At 37.6% G+C, this 22,822-nt stretch overlaps 9 protein-coding genes across 9 annotated transcripts; 5 read left to right on the forward strand and 4 right to left on the reverse strand.

Moving 5' to 3' along the window:
- Positions 1 to 342: 342 nt before the first annotated feature.
- PEP1 (type I sorting receptor) lies at positions 343 to 5,151 on the forward strand (the record flags this gene model as incomplete). Its single annotated transcript, XM_003674965.1, has 1 exon — positions 343 to 5,151. One exon carries the CDS (start codon positions 343 to 345, stop codon positions 5,149 to 5,151), a length of 4,809 nt encoding a protein of 1,602 aa, XP_003675013.1.
- A 246-nt stretch (positions 5,152 to 5,397) lies between these two features.
- Positions 5,398 to 5,891, forward strand: POP8 (ribonuclease P; the record flags this gene model as incomplete). Its single annotated transcript, XM_003674966.1, has 2 exons — positions 5,398 to 5,462; positions 5,537 to 5,891. 2 exons carry the CDS (start codon positions 5,398 to 5,400, stop codon positions 5,889 to 5,891), a joined length of 420 nt encoding a protein of 139 aa, XP_003675014.1.
- Positions 5,892 to 5,951: 60 nt separating this feature from the next.
- On the reverse strand, positions 5,952 to 7,571 carry APN2 (DNA-(apurinic or apyrimidinic site) lyase APN2; the record flags this gene model as incomplete). The annotated part of the gene is made up of 1 exon (XM_003674967.1): positions 5,952 to 7,571. One exon carries the CDS (start codon positions 7,569 to 7,571, stop codon positions 5,952 to 5,954), a length of 1,620 nt encoding a protein of 539 aa, XP_003675015.1.
- A 156-nt stretch (positions 7,572 to 7,727) lies between these two features.
- RFT1 (glycolipid translocation protein) lies at positions 7,728 to 9,470 on the reverse strand (the record flags this gene model as incomplete). Its single annotated transcript, XM_003674968.1, has 1 exon — positions 7,728 to 9,470. One exon carries the CDS (start codon positions 9,468 to 9,470, stop codon positions 7,728 to 7,730), a length of 1,743 nt encoding a protein of 580 aa, XP_003675016.1.
- Positions 9,471 to 9,735: 265 nt separating this feature from the next.
- Positions 9,736 to 10,143, forward strand: HAP3 (Hap3p; the record flags this gene model as incomplete). The annotated part of the gene is made up of 1 exon (XM_003674969.1): positions 9,736 to 10,143. The coding sequence occupies one exon, from the start codon at positions 9,736 to 9,738 to the stop codon at positions 10,141 to 10,143; it is 408 nt and encodes a 135-aa protein (XP_003675017.1).
- Positions 10,144 to 10,423: 280 nt separating this feature from the next.
- PIM1 (ATP-dependent Lon protease PIM1) lies at positions 10,424 to 13,786 on the forward strand (the record flags this gene model as incomplete). Its single annotated transcript, XM_003674970.1, has 1 exon — positions 10,424 to 13,786. One exon carries the CDS (start codon positions 10,424 to 10,426, stop codon positions 13,784 to 13,786), a length of 3,363 nt encoding a protein of 1,120 aa, XP_003675018.1.
- Positions 13,787 to 14,306: 520 nt separating this feature from the next.
- On the forward strand, positions 14,307 to 16,931 carry MCM2 (MCM DNA helicase complex subunit MCM2; the record flags this gene model as incomplete). The annotated part of the gene is made up of 1 exon (XM_003674971.1): positions 14,307 to 16,931. The coding sequence occupies one exon, from the start codon at positions 14,307 to 14,309 to the stop codon at positions 16,929 to 16,931; it is 2,625 nt and encodes an 874-aa protein (XP_003675019.1).
- A 153-nt stretch (positions 16,932 to 17,084) lies between these two features.
- On the reverse strand, positions 17,085 to 19,064 carry NCL1 (tRNA (cytosine-C5-)-methyltransferase; the record flags this gene model as incomplete). The annotated part of the gene is made up of 1 exon (XM_003674972.1): positions 17,085 to 19,064. The coding sequence occupies one exon, from the start codon at positions 19,062 to 19,064 to the stop codon at positions 17,085 to 17,087; it is 1,980 nt and encodes a 659-aa protein (XP_003675020.1).
- A 2,128-nt stretch (positions 19,065 to 21,192) lies between these two features.
- NCAS0B05650 (gag protein) lies at positions 21,193 to 22,071 on the reverse strand (the record flags this gene model as incomplete). The annotated part of the gene is made up of 1 exon (XM_003674973.1): positions 21,193 to 22,071. One exon carries the CDS (start codon positions 22,069 to 22,071, stop codon positions 21,193 to 21,195), a length of 879 nt encoding a protein of 292 aa, XP_003675021.1.
- Positions 22,072 to 22,822: the final 751 nt, after the last annotated feature.

Genomic DNA, 22,822 nt, shown 5'->3' on the forward strand with positions numbered 1-22,822 from the left:
CTCTCTCTCTCTCTCTCAGCTTCGATTATATATTAAATATGACGTCGCCGCCTATGCAACGGGAATCTTGTTTTTACACAATAGAAGTAGCGAAGTATCGGAACTAACGTATAACTCGATCAAACGGGGCTGTTCACTAAAGTGTGGATCTCCAGATAGCTCTTCCAAATCACGTAAAATGTACGTAGATAATACAATAAAAAAGGCTTGGCGCAGTTTTCCCTAAGATTCACCGATCCGAACAAAACTGGGAATTTAAATGCGAGTGAAAAAGAGCAGTCAAATTTACAAAGAGTTTCTAGAAAGGGGTTCCATTCAGGACAAGTGACAAGAACAACAACAATGAAGCTATTCTCATGGCTACCCATATGCGGTATCGTCATTAGTCTGTTGAACTTGACTCTAGCTGCCGATGAGTTTGTGCCCAAAGTGACAAGAACCATCTCGAAACTATCGTTTAATGTAGCCGCTTTTGATGACTCCACCATCTTACTGAAATTGGAAGATAATGTCTTATATCGTACTACTAATAATGGGGAAACATGGAACCCCGTGAAGGGGATTGATGGCGATGTTATTTGGGTCGATATTGATGAATTTAACAGTCATGACAGAGCCTTTGTTACCTCCAGAAAACTTGGTGAATTTTACGTTACCGACGACCAAGGTGACTCCTGGAGAAAGATTTCCATTGATGTTCCTGATAATGGTGACCCAAGTCCATGTGGACTCTTTACACATCCAACAAACAAAGATTTTTTGAATGTAAGATGCAATGTTTGTGAAAAGAGGGCCCAAAACCAACCACGTGAAGCTGATAAAAACCCAAAACCTAGTGTTCCACCACCACCACCACCGGGGAAGGAGATTGGCAACTTATATAATCCAAATCGTCCCCGCTGTCAATTGCTTACCTTTGTATCGAAAAATAATGGGAAATCGTTTACTCAAATCAAGGCACCATCTTTCGATGCCTCGAAGAAGGACCATCTCGAAACAACACAATGTTCATTTATTAGATCAACCAAGGGGTCTCAATTGGGTGATTCCGAATCTAATCTCTTATGTCTATACAAAGTCGTAGAGGAGAATTCTGAGAAATCAACTTTGGAAAGAACTATTACTGACTTATTCGTCACATCCGATTGGGGGAAGACAGTTAAATCCCTAGATACATTTAAAGATTTGGCAATCTCTTCATTCAATGTTTTAGATTCTAGTATCCTCATTCAAACAAATGAAGATGCATATAATTCCAATTCCGCCAAGAAGTTATGGGTCTCCAGAGATGGTGTAACATTCAAAGAGGCATATCTTCCAACTGAATTAAGATACTCTATATCGGGAAAGATAACAGAAGATTCCGTCGGTAGAATTATTTTACCTATCAATGCGAAGAAAACAGAAGATGAGAAGGATACTTCAGTGCTCGCTGAGATCTTGATATCAGATTCTTCAGGATTAAAATTCGAACCATTTGAATGGTCCAAGGCAGATATTAGAGGATATTCACAACTTTCTCAACCTAAGCATTTGAAAGGAACAATGCTTGGTTCGTTTTTCCCCAGAAATCGTCGTGCTCGCAAGGGTTCTAAGAAACAACAAGAAAAATCTTCTTCAAAGGGCATAACGAAGATATCTGTTGATAATGGCCAATCTTGGAGTAACTTGAGGATTGTCGATTCTAAAAATAAAGACCTTTTCCCATGTGATATTGATGACGTTGAAAAATGTTCACTTCACATTCCAATGATGTTGTTTGGGAGTGATGACTATGTTAGTGCAGGAATCATGATGGCAGTTGGTTTTGCAGGTGATGGTTCTAATTCTGATTGGGAAAATGAACAAACTTTTCTCTCCAGAGATGGTGGTTTAACATGGCAGTTAGCCTTTGAGTTCCCAACCGTTTTTGCTATGGGTGATTCAGGTAACGTCATTGTTGCTGTTCCCTTTAACCCAGAGGAGGACGACGATCCGGAGGCTGAATTTTACTATTCACTTGACCAAGGTAAATCGTGGACCGAATATCAATTACAGAAACCTATTATCCCAGTTACACTTACTTCCACAACTCCAGATGGTTCCGGACTCAATTTTGTCTTGAGTGGAATGGATTTTAGCCAACCTAAGGCATCATCTGATAGTAATTTTATTTATGCGATTGATTTTTCAGAACTCTTCAATGGAAAGATTTGTAAAACTGATGATTTTGAGACATGGTCCTTGGCCGAAGGTAAATGTGTTGCTGGTGTTAAATACTCTTACAGCAGAAGAAAGCAGGACGCAAAATGTATTTCCAAAAAACTATTTGAAGATCTTCAATTAAAGGAAGAAATCTGTGACCAGTGTACCAAGGATGATTACGAATGTTCTTTTGAATTTTCAAAGGATCAGAACGGAGGATGTGTTCCAGATTACAAATTGTTATCCCTTTCAGGAGCCTGTTCAAAAGCAAAGAATGATGCAATCCAACTAAAACCAATGCAATTAATTAGTGGAACTAAGTGTAAGAAGGAACTACAAGTGGATACTGTGAATGTGCCTTGTAAGGGTGTTCCTGATTCAAATAAGCATAAAGATAAAGGTAAAAATAGAGGTGAACCAATAGTTGTTACGGAGAACTCGTTTGACGGTAAAATGATGTTCTACCAATATTTTGATTCCATTGATCATGAATCAGTAATATTAGGTGACACTGATGGTAAATACTATATTTCTCACGATGGTGGCCAAACTATGCAACCATTTGATTCTGACGGTGAATCCATTGTAGAAGTCGTGTTTAATCCATATTTCAATACGTCAGCATACCTGTTCGGTAAAGATGGGACCTTGTTTGTTACTAACGATGGTGGTTACACATTTACAACTACTGAACTGCCAGATACCATCCAACTAGGTTTCCCACTAGACTTCCATGCTAAGGATGAAAAGACTTTTATTTACTACGGTGGTAAGAATTGTGACTCAATTCTTAGCGCTGATTGTCATCCAGTAGCCTATATCACCAAAGATGGTGGTCAAACATTTAAAGAGTTGTTAGATAGCACAATTCATTGTGAATTCTGTGGCTCACAATACAAACATCCATATGATCAAAATATGATTATATGTCAGGTTAAGGAAACAGGATCTACCAAACGTACTTTGGTTTCTTCCACTGACTACTTTAAGAACGATAAGAAGGTAATCTTTGATAATATATTAGGCTATATGTCTGATGGTGAATTCAGCATTGTTGCTGTGATTCACGATGAAAAGGAACTTAGGACTTATGTTTCAGCTGATGGTGATGAATTTGCAGAAGCTAAATTACCTCAAGATTTGGAAAATATCAAACAGAAAGCGTTTACTGTGATCCCAGCACATTCACCATCTGTATTCTTACATTATACCACGAACTCCGGTCGTGGTGTAAGCTTTGGCCGTCTACTAAAATCAAATTCTAATGGTACTTCTTTCGTTACATTGGAACCAGGAGTCAATAGAAACGATGCCGGTCTAGTTGATTTTGAGAAGATTCAGGGACTGGAAGGGATAATGGTGATAAACGTTGTTGACAACTTAGAACAAGTAAGAAGCAAGAATGAAGCAAAGAAATTGAAAACGAAGGTAACGTTTAACGATGGGGCCGACTGGGATTTTTTGAAACCTCCAACCAAGGATTCTAATGGAAAGAAGTACTCATGTTCTTCTAAAAATCTCAATAAATGTTCGTTGAATTTACATGGTTACACAGAACGTTCTGACTTCCGTGATACATACTCATCAGGCTCTGCTCTAGGCTACATGGTCGGTATCGGTAATGTCGGTGAATATCTACAGTCATACGACGAAGCCTCTACGTTCTTAACAACAGATGGAGGATTAACCTGGTCCGAAATAAAGAAAGGAGCTTATCAATACGAATATGGTGACCATGGTGGTATCATTGTCCTTGTGGCAGATAAAACCGCAACAGACACCCTTTCATATTCGTTGGATGCAGGGAAGACATGGACTGACTACAAATTTGCTGATGAAAAAATTATCGTTGATGATCTGATTACTGTTCCAAAAGATTCAGCAATGAGATTTTTATTGATTGGGCAATCATCATCTATTAGAGGTGCTAATACTAAAACTTTTACCATTGATTTTAGTGGCAGTTTTAAGAGACAATGTATTCTAGATGTTGATAATGAAGATTCAGATGACTTTGATTACTTTTCCCTTAACCCATCAAAGTCTGAATGTTTGTTCGGTCACCAAAAACAATACTTACATAAGATCCATGACGATTGTTTTGTTGGTAATGTTCCATTAACTGATTTCACAAGGATTACAAAGAATTGCTCTTGTACTAGAAATGATTTCGAGTGTGATTACAATTTCTATAAGGCCAATGACGGTACATGTAAATTGGTTGAGGGGTTAACACCTATTCCTGCATCTGATATCTGTAAAAAGAACCCTGATTTAATCGAATTTTCAGAACCAACTGGTTACAGAATGATCCCATTATCCACATGTCAAGGTGGATTAAAACTCCATGTTGCAGCTGATACCTACCCATGTCCAGGGAAAGAACAAGAATTTAATACTCTCCATGGCATTGCTGGAAGATCTTTTATTTTAATCTTCTTGATTCCCTTCATAATATTTGTTCTCGTGGCATGGTTCGTCTACGTACGTGGTATTAGACGAAATGGTGGTTTTGCAAGATTTGGTGAAATTAGACTTGGCGAAGATGATTTGATTGAAAACAATGGTACTGATAAAGCTGTAAATTATATCGTTAAGACAGGTCTGTATCTCTTTTCTGGGATATATGCCGGTTATCAACTAGCGAAACGTTCTACCAATGGTCTATTGTCAAAATGGCAAAACAGATCAAATAGAAGAGGTCCAAGTTATTCATCTCTGTTGGATGATCAATTCCTAGATGATGCTGACGATTTATTAACAGGACATGATGAAGATGCTAATGATTTGTCTAGCTTTGCCGATCAAGATAGCAATTTTGATATTGATGAAGATAGTATTCCTCCAGAAATTGTACCTCAGCCATATTCAGATGAACATCCGGCGGATACTCCGGCTGTTGAAACAGACGATGTGCCAGCTGCCGAGCAAGAGACAGAAGCATCCACAAATACCGATACTACCTAAGTAATTTGTATTTATATATTATACAGTACATTTAAATTATTGAACTATAGACGATGCATTTTTATTTTTATAGAAATTTCTTCTCCTTGAATGTTTACCGCCCATTATAGCTCTTCACCTCAGTAATTTTCACTAATCCGTTTGAAAAACATAATGAGCGGAGCAATGAACTGATCAAGTTACCACTTGCTTGAGAAATGCTGTGCAGCTAGGATCAATTGAATACCTAACATTGATATCAAGAGGATGAGTAAAGCAATAGAACCCTGTAAAAATAATTTTAAAGAATGGCAATTCTATAAACTCCAAATGTATGTTAGTTAGGTAGAACTCGTCATCGATGAAGCAAATATATTTACTAACACAGCATATTTTATTGAGCCAGAACCACTCAGGACACATCAATTGACAAAGAAACCATAATAGATGAGATAACGTGGAAACAATGGATAAACAATGCACTCAAAAGGTCGCACGGACTATTTGGTGAAGGGATAGAGTATTTTATTGTCAATCAAGAAGATAAAATAGCGTTTTTAAAAGTCAGTTACCAGGATAGAGAGGCGTTTTCATCCGCGATAGGAACATACATATCGACTGATGACCTGATTGGCACACCGTTAGCAGTAACCACCCTTCAAGAAACATCAGATGTGAATAACTTAGAGATTGGAGAAGATGACAAACTGTGGTATAAGAAATTTGTGGAGGAAATAGTTGATGATGCCAAATGTCAATGATCGATTCAAGCATGTGGATCAAATGATCCCTATTATAGAGTATTAAATACGATAATTAATCTAAACCCATTGGAAAAAACCGCAAGAACTTTCTGTATTACCTGTATCTCCTTGTGGTCTATTACATACCCAAAATCTTTTCCCTGGATGTGTGCTCGTTCTTGATGTCTTTAGAATTGCATCTTCTCCATGCTTGCATAGTGGGGCTTTACCAAATAAAGCCTTGATGGAATTTGTCGGTTTATTAGCACCCTTTATTGCGGCCTGTGGGGACTGCGATATGGGTAAAAATGCTGATGATTTTGATTTGGTAGCATTTTCAGCAAAGGACTGAAGTTTTGCTTTCTTTTGTTTTGAGCTAGAAAAGAAGGTATCTATCGACCTACTACGTTTAGCATTAGAATTGGTTCCTGAGACAGATTTTGTTATCTGGTTTGAACAAGAGGCCGTTGATTTAATTTCCGTATCTTTTAATTTTGTGCGGTAAGCAAACATCTTTAGAACATCGTGGTTCATTAAATCATACTTAAATCTAGCCTCAAATCTTGGAATTTTGTTAATCTTTACAGTTTCCTTATTTTCTTCCAGGTCGATTCCCTTTAAATCCAAATCTAGGTATACTGGACAATGATCTGAGCCCATCACATCAGCTAAAATATCAGATTCTTTAAAGCTCGGGATGAGCTTATCGCTAGTCAATATAAAATCCACTCTAGACCCATAGTTGACAGGCCTGTAGTTCTTCAATGTATTCCACACGGTGTACATTTTAACTCTTTTCCTTGTTTGTAGCCATCGAGTACTATCAACTAGAATTCCATCTTTTGCCAAATCTGGAACTATTGAATCTTTAAGTAGCTGATTTAACAGTCGTCTATGAGGTGTGGCAGGATTCATTACGAACTCTTGACAATTCAAACAATAGTTTTTTTCAAGTTGTATTCCGTCAGTATTATTGGTAACTGGTATTCGTAAGACTTCGAGTGATTCTGCCGAATCAATTAGATCTCTGCATACATTGACGTCCCCCATCAAGATCGGGTTTTTCCCCATGGCATATAAGTTTCTAATTCGTTTAAACAAAACTTTCAAAAACTTCATCCTAAACAGTTCACCTTCCTCTGATAACCCTGAATTGGCGGGACAATATACGCAAATGACAACTATTTGACACTTCAATTCAATCATAACACATCTACCTTGAGAATCCAAATCTAGGGCCTCATCTTTACTCATTTCAATTCCATCATATCCACCTACAGTTTGACCCAGATTTAGTTGGTCCATCTCTCGATAAGTCTTTACGCTATTCTTACCATCTAATTTTAAGGATAGATATCCTGTGATGCCCTCTTCAGCAGCAACAACAAACAAGGGATGTCCCTCGTCATATTTTCTGATCCAACATCCAACGCCTGCATAACCTTTCTTTTTGACAGGTATCGAGATGAAAGTAAGAAATTCGTCAGGCGACGGTACCCATTTAGGTACGGTAGCTTTTTCAATTTTTAGTTCTTGAAACGTAATTATATCAGCTTGTAAATAATTGAAAGCTTTAATTAAAGATTGATTCATCGTGGAAAATGGTTGATAATGGAAAAATGTGCGAATTCCATTCACGTTAAAAGTTAATAGACGTACTGTGGTCTCCTCATCACGTGGTGGTATCGTACTTACCATTCTTATTACCTTAGGAAGGATGTGTCAGCCTCGATCGTTGGATCATTCTTTAACATAACTTTGTAAGATATTTATTGTCTTTGTATTACATAATCTGTATAGTCCAAAATTACCGTCAAAAATATTTTGATAATATATCATCTATCTATTTTTTATTTATACGATTTTGTTTTCATTATATTTCCGTTTATTCAATAAATCCATGATAATTGCTCTCTCCTTGAGTAGTATGGTGGCGAGTAAACATAATGCCAGCACTATATTGATGAACAGCTGATGGAAGTTTTTCACGTATCCGTCAATAAATATCCAATTGAATATGCTGATGGCAATTCCTGCTAACGTTACAACCTTGAAATTTTGAAAATTGAAGAAGAATGAATTCGAATTTGATTCATCAATGTACAAGTTTTTGTAAAATTTGCTTATAAATCTTCCACAGTAAGTAATACGAAGAATCATATTGATAATATTACCAATGATAAGACCATTGATAGAAAGTTTCAAATATTCAATGAGACACCAACAATTGAGAAGGAATACCCCTGAGAAGACCATCATAAAATATGAATGTTTCAAAATTTGATCACCAGTGGCTGTACTTTGAAAAAACGCTTCAAAAATCCCATTCAATGATAAGAATGGGATATAAAAGCAATAAACTCTGATTGTGTCTAACACAGAAGTGGTAGACCATTTGGATCCGATGACGAATTGTAACAGGAACGATGAGTTTACGGGACCAAATATGACAATTAATAATGATAAATAAAGGTAAAATTTGGTCAAGTTGATTAGAACGTCCATGGATAATTTCAGATTCCTTCTATTCGTATTGCTGTTACACAATAATCTTGCCAAGAATAATCTCAACGATTCTTCAATGGGGGCAAACAGTAGACGAGTTACTAATGAACCATAATTAGATAGCAAGGAATATATCCCTTGCTCCTCGACTGTACATAGAGAATTTATGATCAATTTATCACCTTCTGTAAGTAAATGCTTAAAACATAACTGGAAATAAACCTTTTTAAAATGTGCTAGGATATCACTTTGGAAATAATATGGTTTATTTATCGTCTTTGAGGATGAATGTTCACCGATGTAGTTTCTTGATTTGATCTTTGTTAATTTAATATTAAATGATTTTTTCTGTCCCTTGAAGTTCCTCAAGTAATCATAGAAATAACATGTCAAAAGTGTTAGAGAATGGGCAAACTTCCCCAGGGAAAATGCTAATATTGCCACACCTTCTCTAAGCATTTCATCGTCAATGACAGAGGAAATGCTTGCTAATTTGGAGAAATCAATCCAATTGTTTTCAAAAGATATGACGACAATGAAATTAACGATACAACCTATGGCCACAGCAGCTGATTCAAAACTTGATCTTGTGGAATAATTTAAAAGAAATTGGTTAACGATAAAGAATGGTTCACTTAGTAGTTCAATGATTATACTACACCAAATTAACAATATGGACCATGTGAAAAAGGGCAAGGTGACAAAATACGCGTTTATATTTCTATATTGCCATGTAGTGAGCACAATAGATAAGGGAATCCCAATACATAATGGAATATAGGCAAAATTTGCCAATGTTTGTAAAACATTTGATTTTTGTTTCTCTTCATCTTCATCTTCATTATTGTCATCTATCCTCAAAGTGGATAAACGAACAGCTTCTCTACTGAAGAAGAGTACAGTACCCAAAATAAACTCCAAGAATGCTGTGATCCCAAATATTCTTGGCGACAGAAACCTCACTAGAATACTGTTCAGAAAGAACGTGATTGCCTTTGTGAAGAGCTGTCCCAGCATGAGGAACGTAGCGCCCTTAGTGGATTTCTCCAGGATTTGCTGGCTAATATTTACATCCTTCTCCTTTGTATCCATGGTAATCGTCACTATATCGTGTGTCTGGTCCCGTATGAGCTGGCAGTGTAGTTGTTAATGCAGACTACTTACGTGTCTTCTATGGCGATAGTCAATATTGAAATTTCATCGCTCTCAATTTCGTGTTTTGCTTTCTCTGTTAGTGAGGAGCTTCACACTAAGATGAACAAATGGATAATCAGTACATGACAAGGACTGTCCATTGTAAGTGAGAATAGTCATTGAAGCAGCACCCCATTTTGCCAACAATAATAACACCATCAATATGACAGGAGACACATCACACGGTCAGGGATTCCACGAGAGGGACATCCACGAATTAAGGGAGCAGGACAGATGGTTACCCATCAACAACGTCTCACGTCTTATGAAACATACGTTACCAGGCTCAGCTAAGGTCTCCAAGGATGCCAAGGAGTGCATGCAGGAGTGTGTTAGCGAATTTATCTCTTTTGTGACTAGTGAGGCTAGTGACAGATGCGCTACCGATAAGAGGAAGACGATCAATGGGGAGGATATTCTGATATCGTTGCATTCATTGGGGTTTGAGAACTACGCTGAAGTGCTGAAGATATACTTGGCCAAGTATCGAGAGCAACAGGCCTTGAAGGCCCAACAGCAGAATCCCGAGCTGGACTCGAAGATAGAGGAGAACCAGGACCAGACAACATGAGGTTGCTGTGCCCGTTTGTCTACTATTACTATATATCTACATATTCTTCCTTAGGGCTCCTCTGTAATTAAATGTAACTCAATACAACCTATTTTATGTTAATATCGAAGCTAAGCATTCATTACAGATTAATTTGCAATAAAATACAATCGCGCGAGTTTGCCACCCTTTTCTACAACTAGTCCCTTCCATGATTAATTAACCACCACTGAGACATCAACATCCACTTGCACAAGCGGCAAACCAAACTGCTGCTACAAGACCAGAACCCAGGACAACCATGCTCAGAAGATCCACCTCTTCTGCTTTGCTACTAAAGCGAACTCTTAGGAGACCCAGCACATCGACACTACGCAGTGTCCAAAGACTAAGATACGCATCTACCATACCTCATCATTTGAAATTGAATGCAAAGTCCCCTGATTTTATCCATGATTATGCCCATACATCCTTACAGACAACCTTACCGAATATTTTATCACTCAGAAGTAAGAATAATAACGTTCCTCCTGCTTCAACTCCGGTAGATCCAAAGAATGACAAGAAGCCTCCTTCCACGGAGAAGAAAGATAAGAACGACAAGAAGACTCCGGAGGAAGAGTCACCATCTACTGAACTACCTAAGCATGAAAAGAAGGACACTGGCTTGAAAGAGAAGAATAATGGAAGCGCTACTGCCAAGTCATCCACAAGTGCGACAGGAGGCTCCACTCCACCAGGAAATGACGACGGAGATTCTCCCTCTGTACCACCGCCCCCAGCTTCATCTACCCCAAATAGTACCCTTCCCGATGTTTACCCAGAGATGCTGGCATTACCCATCTCCAGGAGACCATTGTTCCCTGGGTTTTATAAAGCGGTGGTGATATCTGATACAAGGGTCATGAACGCCATAAAGGAAATGTTAGAACGTCAACAACCTTATTTAGGTGCTTTCATGTTGAAGGATTCAGATTCAGATTTGGATGTCATTACTGATAAGAATCAAGTTTATAACGTTGGGGTGTTGGCTCAAATTACGAGCGCTTTCCCCAGTAAGGATGAAAAGACTGGGAAGGAAACAATGACTGCATTGCTATATCCTCATAAGAGAATCCAATTGGATGATTTGCTTCCTCCACCACCAATCCCAGAAGGAACAGAAGAAACTGAACCAGCAAAGAAAGAAGAAGAAGGCAAAACCACTACTGACTTGGAGAATATCGTTGTTGAGAAGATTTCTACACCTGTAAAGAGTTCTTCATCAGATTCGACAACAACGTTGGTACAGGAAAGTGATGACATCAGTGAAGAAGAATTGAAAAAGATGGAAGAAGAAGATGGAAATCCAACAGAATTTCTGAAGCAATATCACGTCTCCTTAGTTAATGTTTCCAATTTAGAAGACGAACCTTTTGATAGAAAATCACCAGTTATTAATGCTCTCACGTCTGAAATTCTAAAAGTGTTTAAAGAAATCTCCCAATTGAATACAATGTTCAGAGAACAAATTGCCACGTTTTCTGCATCTATCCAATCGGCAACAACAAATATATTCGAGGAACCGGCAAGATTAGCAGATTTTGCTGCGGCGGTATCAGCTGGTGAAGAAGATGAATTACAAGATATTCTGGCATCATTGAACATCGAGCATCGTTTAGAAAAATCTTTATTAGTTTTAAAGAAGGAATTAATGAATGCAGAATTACAAAACAAAATATCCAAAGATGTGGAAACCAAAATTCAAAAGAGGCAAAGAGAATATTATTTAATGGAACAATTAAAAGGGATTAAGAGAGAACTAGGCATTGATGATGGTAGAGATAAATTAATTGAAACATATAAGAAACGTGTGGAAAAATTACAACTACCGGAGAACGTTCAGAAAATTTTTGATGAAGAAATCAATAAATTGGCTACTTTAGAAACTTCCATGTCTGAATTTGGTGTCATTAGAAACTATTTAGATTGGATAACATCCCTTCCATGGGGGATTACCTCAAAGGAACAATATTCAATCCCAAGAGCAAGAAAAATACTTGACGAAGATCATTACGGAATGAAAGACGTCAAAGATAGAATTCTGGAGTTTATCGCTGTCGGTAAACTATTGGGTAAAGTTGATGGTAAGATCATATGTTTTGTAGGACCACCAGGCGTGGGTAAAACCTCCATTGGTAAATCCATCGCGCGTGCATTAAATCGTCAATTCTTTAGATTTTCTGTAGGTGGTATGACAGATGTAGCAGAAATTAAGGGTCACAGAAGAACTTATATTGGAGCCTTACCAGGTAGAATCATTCAAGCTTTGAAAAAATGTCAAACTCAAAATCCATTGATCTTAATAGACGAAATTGATAAGATTGGGCATGGTAGTATCCATGGTGACCCATCTTCTGCCTTATTGGAAGTTTTAGATCCAGAACAAAACAATAGTTTCTTGGATAACTATTTGGATATTACAATGGATCTTTCTAAAGTGCTATTTGTTTGCACGGCTAATTCATTAGATACAATCCCAAGGCCATTGTTAGATCGTATGGAAATTATTGAGTTAACTGGGTATGTTGCTGAGGAAAAAGTAAAGATCGCAGAACAATATTTAGCCCCAAGCGCTAAGAAGAGTGCCGGTTTGGAAAACGCTAATGTTGATTTATCAGAGGATTCGGTTATTGCACTAATGAAATATTACTGTAGAGAGAGTGGTGTAAGAAACTTAAAGAAGCATATTGAAAAAATATACCGTAAGGCCGCATTAAATGTGGTTAAACAATTAAGCATAGATGATACGCCGAAGGATGCTGCTAGCTCGACAGAAACGGTTGAAAAGACAACAAAGGATTCTGCTACTGCATCTACTGTTGCAAACAACGAAGAAATCGAAGTCGAAAAGACCAAGGATGACGTCGAGGCAATGAAAGTATCTGATGATGTTAAGATAGTAATTACACCCGAAAACTTGAAGGATTATGTGGGTCCGCCAGTCTATACTACAGACAGACTATATGAAACCACACCACCAGGTGTCGTAATGGGTCTTGCTTGGACTAATATGGGTGGCTGTTCATTATACGTGGAATCAGTACTAGAACAACCTTTGCATAATTGTAGACATCCAACATTGGAACGTACTGGTCAATTAGGTGATGTCATGAAGGAATCGTCACGTCTTGCCTATTCGTTCTCCAAAATGTTTTTAGCTAAACACTTCCCAGAGAACAGGTTTTTTGAAAAAGCTTCTATCCATTTACATTGCCCCGAAGGTGCAACTCCAAAGGATGGTCCATCAGCAGGTGTTACCATGGCTACTTCATTCCTTTCCTTGGCTTTAAATGAGTCTGTTGATCCAACTGTTGCTATGACAGGTGAGTTGACTTTGACGGGCAAAGTTCTACGTATAGGAGGTCTAAGAGAAAAGGCAGTAGCAGCTAAGAGATCTGGTGCAAAAACAATCATTTTCCCTAAAGATAACATGAGTGACTGGGCAGAGCTTCCTGACAATGTGAAAGAAGGATTAGAACCTCTTGCTGCTGATTGGTACGGTGATGTGTTTGATAGATTATTTAAGAACGTTAGCGTCGACACTGGTAATAAAGTTTGGGATTCAGAGTTCGCTATACTGGATGCTAAGAACGAGAAGGAGAAGCATGGGAAGGATGAGTAAATGAAAACAGAACGAAGTATACCTGTAAATATTCTATTATATAAGTAAAGAGAGACTAATATATCATTTCAATAATAACGATAATTCGAAAAGTGAACTCATCTCAATACATCCCAATTAATTCATAGGCTATATAAGGGACGGACTACCCATCATTCTCATCTCCGTTATATTTCTTTTAGTAAATAGAAATAAAGATACCTTGTCATAATGTGATACTATTACCAATATCTCATCAAATCCTTCTCAGCTTTATTGGTTCCTTAATAAGGGTCCATAGTTTATTACATTATTAGTCGCACGTGACACAAGTCAATTTTTAGTGCCGTATATCGCGATAGGTTACGCCAAAAATTTGAATAGTGATTACTTTTCCTAATTGGGTAAATTGTGAAAAATTGGAAATCTCGAAAATAAAGAGTGATATAATAGATCTTAGGCGTCAAATAGAAGATATACGTGTTAGGTATATTACTGGTATTTAGGCACAGTTACTTGGCAAAATATCATTAGAAGAATAATGGCTGATAACAGGAGACGTAGACGTGAAAACAACGATAACTCAGATAGCGAGGATGACTTACCTCCATCATCTCCACAACAGACGGGTAGAGGGTTTGTTCCTATGTCATCACCAATAGGTTCTCCTGCTGAACACGATATGATTAATCCCGAAGGTGCTGATGATGAAATTCAAGATGATCCCGATATTGATGAAGTGGAAGAACAGATGAATCAGGTGGATCTGTTAGGTGATGATATGTATCAAGATTATGGTGATGATCCTAATAAAGATAGATATGATCTAAATCAAGTGGATGATAGACAACAACATGAATTATCTATCGACGAACGTCGTAGAATTGATGCTCAACTTAATGAAAGAGATAGACTGTTGAGAAACGTCGCATATATGGATGATGATGAGGAAGAGCCAGGTGCTGCAAGATTAGATGAAATGGGTTTACCTATTCAAAGACGTAGGCGTAGAAGACAATATGAAGATTTAGAACATAGTGATGATGACCTATTAAGTGATATGGATATTGATCCATTGAGGGAGGAATTGACCTTAGAATCTTTAAGTAACGTAAAGGCTAACAGTTACTCTGAATGGATTACTCAACCAAATGTTGCTAGAACAATTGCAAGAGAACTGAAATCATTTTTATTAGAATATACAGACGAAACCGGTAGATCTGTATATGGTGCCCGTATTAGGACACTTGGTGAAATGAACGCAGAATCATTAGAAGTTAATTACAGACATCTTGCAGAATCAAAAGCTATTTTAGCATTATTTTTGGCTAAGTGTCCGGAAGAAATGTTGAAAATATTTGATCTAGTGGCAATGGAAGCTACCGAACTTCATTATCCTGATTATGCTCGTATTCACTCTGAAATTCATGTTAGAATTTCTGATTTTCCAACTATTCATAGTCTCCGTGAGCTTCGTGAATCAAATTTATCTTCTTTGGTTCGTGTAACAGGTGTTGTGACCAGAAGAACAGGTGTTTTCCCCCAACTAAAATATGTTAAGTTCAACTGTATTAAATGTGGGACCATCTTAGGTCCATTTTTCCAAGATTCAAACGAAGAAATTAAGATATCGTATTGTGTTAATTGTAAATCCAAAGGTCCATTCACAGTGAATGGTGAAAAGACAGTATACCGTAACTATCAGAGAATTACCTTACAAGAATCACCAGGAACTGTGCCAGCAGGTCGTTTACCAAGACATAGAGAAGTTATCCTATTGGCAGATTTGGTAGATGTTTCCAAACCTGGTGAAGAAGTTGAAGTCACTGGTATATACAAGAATAATTATGATGGTAACCTAAACGCTAAGAATGGTTTCCCAGTTTTTGCAACTATACTTGAGGCCAACTCTGTGAAGAGAAGAGAAGGTAACTCAGCGAATGAGGGTGAAGAAGGTTTGGATGTATTTGGCTGGACCGAAGAGGAAGAACGTGAATTTAGAAAGATTTCCAGAGATCGTGGTATAATTGATAAAATCATATCATCAATGGCGCCTTCTATCTATGGTCATAGAGATATTAAGACGGCAGTCGCATGTTCCTTATTCGGTGGTGTGCCAAAAAATGTTAATGGTAAACATTCCATTCGTGGTGATATTAATGTTTTGTTGTTAGGGGATCCAGGTACTGCCAAGTCTCAAATTTTGAAGTATGTGGAAAAAACAGCTCATAGAGCTGTCTTTGCAACTGGTCAAGGTGCTTCTGCTGTGGGTCTAACAGCGTCAGTTAGAAAAGATCCAATAACAAAAGAATGGACTCTAGAGGGTGGTGCATTAGTGCTTGCAGATAAAGGTGTTTGTTTGATTGATGAATTCGATAAAATGAATGACCAAGATCGTACCTCCATTCATGAAGCTATGGAACAACAAAGTATCTCCATTTCAAAAGCTGGTATTGTTACCACTCTTCAAGCTCGTTGTTCTATTATTGCTGCAGCCAATCCAAATGGAGGCCGTTATAATTCAACGATACCACTAGCACAAAATGTTAGCCTAACTGAACCCATTCTTTCGAGATTTGATATCTTATGTGTTGTAAGGGATTTAGTTGATGAAGAAGCTGATGAGAGATTGGCTACTTTTGTTGTTGATTCTCATTTAAGATCTCATCCGGAAAATATAGATGGTAACCTTACAGGGGAAGGGCAACCTGATGGTGATGAAAACATGGATGGTAATAATGAAGATGGTGTAGAACCATTATCTGCTAGACAAAGAAGGTTACAAAGTCAGAAGAAAAAAGAAGAAGAAATTTCACCGATTCCTCAAGAGTTACTAATGAAGTATATTCACTATGCAAGAACTAAAATACATCCAAAATTACATCAAATGGATATGGATAAGGTCAGTAGAGTGTATGCAGATTTAAGAAGAGAAAGTATATCTACAGGTTCATTTCCAATCACAGTTCGTCATTTGGAATCTATATTGAGAATTGCTGAATCATTCGCAAAAATGAGACTTTCAGAATTTGTTTCATCTTGGGATTTGGACAGAGCAATTAAAGTGGTCGTTGATTCATTTGTTGATGCTCAAAAAGTTTCTGTTCGTCGTCAACTTCATAGGTCATTCGCAATTTACACATTGGGTCAAAATCAAACTCGATAAACCGTGTAATAATATTTACATTCCTTCTTTTGTTGTATATTTTATACACTTAATTTGTATTTTTAAATTAATTTTAAACTAGCTTGTAAGTAACTGCAATTGGCAATTATGCTGATATTACGTTTTATGTAAATAGAGTAAAATTATACAAGTCTAAGTAGATTCTTTTGCCTCAGGAATTCTTTCCTTGCTATTATTATCGGTTCTTGATGTTTCGATACCAAATATTCTATAAAGGAGTTCATGAACGACTTCTTTAGATATCATAACACTAACAGATTTGATTCCTTTCCATATTGGTAGGAATATATCTTCTTTATTTTCATCATTTCTAGAAACATTGATGAACGCGCACCCAGATGATAATTTACTGATATTTGTCACAAATTCTTCATCAAGATGCTTTTCTTCAATGGTTGCCAAAGTAGGAAATGGTTCCATTAACAAATGTTTTAGTAAATTCATATTGGCATTGACAATTCTTTTGGATTTCATATGATGTTTCATAATTGGGATAGCTTCCCCTTGAACTCTCCATGCACATTCAATGTCATCTCTTTGATAGACAAAAAGCTTGACCCCAGAATATATAATTTTTAGCTTATCATCATTGGATTGAATTATGCTTTTAAGATGTGGTGATGTAGTATAGATAACTCTTGTAGGTTCTCCGGTGGCGTTACGAACCAAACATGAATTCTTGTCGAATTTATCATCAATTCCATAGTAATCCCAACATCCCTTTACAGCTTCATGATTAGGGTCAATGAAAACAAACGGTTCGTCGATGGCATCGATCGGTAATTTCGCTTTCTTCTTTGGATTAGTGTCTTTTAATGATTCTCTTCCAGGTTGTGGGGCTGTTGGGCTTCTACTGACTTCTTTATCGGCAGTTGATTGATCTTCAGAGAAGTCTTCAGTTTTTTCGAAAACAGCAATGAAAAATCCACCAGTGTTTTGTTGATGTGGATAGACCCTCATACAGTGTTCTAAATTGAAATTTTCTTTTTCTGCATCTGTTGGTTCAAACCAGCTGCTCTTAGTGGATTCTGAATCTTTAGTTATAGCGTTCATCTCTCTGTCATAAACAGACCAATGAGAAATACCATTGGATCTAACAAGGCCTTGCAATTTATTTTGACAATCGACAAGCTTAATCTTATTCCCCCATTTCCTTAAAGCGGCTGCCACAACAGCTTCATTTTCAATAGGATTCAATGAACATGTAGAATACACCAACCTACCATTATCTTTCAATAATTGTAAACCTCTATTCAATATATTAAGTTGAACGTTATGTAATCCCAGAGCATTTTGTGTATTCCAATCCTTCCAGACGTTAACATTTTTCCTCATGGTTCCGTCACCTGAACATGGGACATCACAGAGGATTCTATCATATTTCAACATGCCACTCTTATTCGTTGCATCAGCACGTAATTTAATCTTAGGGAAGAACTGGGCATCATGGTTTACCACTAATAAATTTGCACTATTCAATCTCTTCAACTGATGAACCAGCATGTATGCTCTTCTTGAATCGGAATCATTAGCCACCACGAACCCAGTGGGTTCATTGGAATCTCTATGCAGGGCTTCAAGAAGTTGAGCAGTTTTGGAACCTGGTGCAGCACACATATCCAAGACAGTATGATGTGGTTCAACTTCCAAGACAATTGGTGGGATCATGGAGACAGCTTCCTGTCTTGAGATGTTTCCTACGTCCGTCTCGATGACTAAAAATCTTTGAGTCTTTGCAAATTGTTCATTTTTCCTGATGACTTTCTTGGAAGTATCAATTTGCCATGCCAAGTGATCTGGATACCATGGTAATTCCATAGGTGCCTTAATATGATCTCCATCAAAAATAACGTTTGTCAAATTTGGTAGATGTTTTTCTTTGAAAAGTTGTAAGACTTCATTAGCATGCTTTCTAGATCCAGTGACTCTAAACGTTAACGGTAGAGGAGCTTGACAAGCTAGTTTAAAGGCTTCCCATTGATCTTCTGGGAACAAATTCAAAGATTTATAGTATTTTTCCCATTTTTCATTCTCTTTCACCAATTCAGACCAGTTTTTCTGAGATCTGGTATTGTTTCTTCCTCCCCTCTTAAAGTTTTTACTTCTTCCCATGGTTCAATGTTGATCGATTACTCTGATATGGAGTAAGCGTGTTGGTTTCGGATAGATAAAGGCTAGAAAGAAGTTTATTTAAACATGTTTTTAAACTATATAAAATATTAAATTTACAAATTTTTCAGTAGCAGCGTGCTAAAAAGCCGCCCAAATCAAATATTGGCAGGATTAGTATAATAGTCAGTGACAATGGATATTGCCTGTGATGGTCCCTCACCGATGGAATCATCATCTCCGTCATCTTCATTATCTTGATGTGCAGTTAGATAGTCCTGTACCCATTTTTTCAACTAATAGACCCAAAGTTATCAAACTAGTCTCCTCCAGCGTATTAATCAATTGTGGATATCGTTGCAAGCACAATTGAGTGGCGAAATAATGTAGGACCCTTAGGTCTATATTCGGCAGTAAGTCGGTGGAGAACAATCCATCTGTCTCTGCTTGTTGTAAGTCTTCTCTTGTCTTGAAGGGAATCGGGACGAGATGATCTACTTTTTCAGCAAGAACTTCATCAGCACTGATGACATGTGTGTTGAATTCAGTAATGAGATCACTGCATGCTTCATAGACGTTACGATCCATGGTGGTTTGCAAAAAAGAAATAAAGATAGTTAGTGGTTCCTAAGAGTAGTTTACACCCAACATGTGGTAGGAAATACCAGACTCCACCGTCCATAATAAACCGAACTTGTACTTGTTAACCCTAAGAACAGTGCCATCCCAGTCGCCTCTCTCACGGGTCGCCTTTGCCATCGCTGGATGAATCTCCCCTAATGGCGGTCAAGGCGAGGTCACATGACCAGATTACATTGCCGCATCGGACAGAAACAACGGATTTCTCGCGCTGTCTGCCAACGAGCAACCCGCGAAGATCGATTGATTGTTAAACCGGGACACGTTAACTCAGAGCCCTAAACCCTCCAACTGGCACAGAAAACTACACCAGCCGAGACAAGCCCTAACAGGCGGGTTCAGGAAGACGGTTGAAGCAACAGGGCATGGCGCAGAACCCTACCAAAACTTGGCAAAACCCCTTGTTCCGCCAAAGACGAAACGTGCAATCCATGTCTGACCGTAAGGAAGTTTCGTTCCCAGGCCAAATATCCCAAAATACTTGGTTCCACTAAAAGCCATTACAGCCTAAATTTTTTACACCGTTTTTTTCATCGATCCCCAATAAACCAAATTCTGAAATTTTAATGCATTCGAAAATGTACTGTACCAGGTTTAAAACTCTAAGAAGATGATGAGACTAATTTAAGGTCAGGCTAATATGAGCTTTGATGGTATAAACTATTTTAACAATTAACATGAGTAATCAACCAACGAGGAATGTGGACGATGATATTAGAAGAATATCTGAAAGAGAAGTGTCATAATCTTGTTCCATCAAATTGATAATTTCTGGATGATTAATATTAGTATTAGACATGCTTCTTAATTTAATTTCTTTTTCTTTCGTTACACCTATCTCCTTTTTTCTTACTCCTATTTTTATAGTGTGAATGTTTCATACTTCTATTTTTATCGTGTAAATATTCCATATTCGCCGTAACAACAAGAAAAAAGATGATACATCGCAATTGAAAATTGTGAAACACCAACATATATGTAACAAAGTGGAACAGAAGGTGTTGGAACGTGATTTAGTAATAAATCATGTCGTATAACACGATGTGGCGTGTAAATTAAATCCTACAACTATATAAAGCGAGGTATTTTTCTCCATATATATTTTGCATAACCATCTATTTCCCACTCATAAGAGAGAGAGGAGCAGATTGTCCTTCCGAGGACACATCTGGAATGAAATATCAACCAAACTACTCGGTAAACTGCTGTTAAACTCTCGTGACAACAAAGGAAAATAAAGTGTAACGACTAAAATAAAAACAAACAGGCCAAGTAACAGATTTCCAATATATGAATAAGAAGACATTTGAGTGAAATTGAAGATTGAAAATAAGAACTACTTTAATTGAATATCATTATATTGTTTAAAAAAAAGCAGAAAATTAAAAAATATTCAATTAAGAAGCATACCAATTGACTCAGACACACCTAGACACACACGCAATTTTGGTAAAGTTAGCCGTAATACCTGCTTTGTGTAGCTCATCTAAACTTAACAGATCATATGCAACCACTTTGTTAGAACAGCTCTGACAGCGATGGAATTCTTATGTTTGAAATTCAGCACAAGAGAGCCGGACGCTTGAAATGGAATGGGTCTGCTCTGAGCATCCGGCACCATCGTATCAGTGGTACGTTTCATATTATGAAGAAGGTCAGAATAGTGAATCAAAGATGTGGATGAACCAGTGTTGAGTAATAAGTGACCTGGTAAAGACGGATAATCTTCAGCGTCGGTGTTATCATAATCAGATAAGGAAGGTTGAGGTTTAGAATTCGCATCAGTTAATTTGGATGAAGGCCTAAGAATTACTTCGTTCACTGTTGAAGGAGGCCTAAGTTCGTAACCATCATTGGACGGAGGTGGAGGATGCTGATAATCAGAAGAGATATTTTGTGCCTTTTCCAGCCGTTTTTTAGGAGGACTTGCCTTCTTAAATGTTTTTGAAGTAGAGCCAGACTTTTTTGTAGTCGAGGATGTGGTAGGACCTTTATTTTCATGTTTACCCTTGTCGTGTGCAACATTTGTTTTGGATGAAGTCGCAGAACCAGATTTGGTGGATGGAACTACAGATGAGGTACCATGTAAGTGATATAACCATTGAATATCCTGCAAAATGGAGGAGATATTTTTGTTACTTTCACCCAGAGCGTATTTGGATTGGAGAGTCTTATAAGGGCCTTTCAATCCTTGGAGTAGAATTTCGCATATGACAACGTCAGGGATGGAGATTGAATTCTGATGAGGTCTTGTGATGAGGTTGCGGACGTCATTGCAGAAGAAGAAAGCATCTTCCTTACCATCATATGATAAATTATGAATTTGAGAGAGGATGGATGTATCAGATTCTTCGTCTTGAGTGAGAGACATGGCGCCTAAAATAACGTCAAACAGATCAGCATTTTTTGATAATGCTTGAGTTGCCCACTTTGGATAGTATTCTCAGGTAACATGTGTAGAAAAGATTTGAATAATATAAGCTTTTTTATGTAATTGGCTTCTCTGTTTCACCAAATTTGTTTGGGATAACGCTAGATAGGTTGAACACTTTCAAAAACTGAAGAAAGTCTTTCATCCATCCAGTTAAGTCATTGGTACTAGAAAGTTTGTCAAGGACAATGATGTTGGAAGTGACCTGAGACGCGGAATTGGACCCGTTTAGAAGCACATTGTGTGTAGATGGTAGAACCACTAAGCCAATCAGCACGCTTGCCAATTAACATTTTATGGACAGATCCAAAACTTGATTATTCTCAACTTTCTAACTTGTACGGGGTTTTCCGTTAAGGGGCCTTCAGTCCTATTTTACCCTGCAGGAATCAACTGGTGACGCTTTCACTGCGGGGCTTTCTGGGGCGCCCGCACTCCAGAGGTTATACTCAGATACTTTTGGCAGGAAACTGGAAGGTGACGACTACATCCTTACTACCAAGTGTTGTACAATTGGGAACCCCCCTTGTATATTTGCCAACTTCAGGCAATATGCAGATATGCTGGCATAAAGTAAAGAAAAGAAGCGTCCAACATTAACTAAGGAAAGACGGTCTCCCAAGTGTTGAGATTCTTCCAAGAACATACAATTAAAAAAAGGATTAGAGTGTTATTTTCATTGAAAAGAATA

The sequence above is a fragment of the Naumovozyma castellii genome, chromosome 2 (genome assembly GCF_000237345.1).
Source record: "Naumovozyma castellii chromosome 2, complete genome".
NCBI lineage: Eukaryota > Fungi > Ascomycota > Saccharomycetes > Saccharomycetales > Saccharomycetaceae > Naumovozyma > Naumovozyma castellii.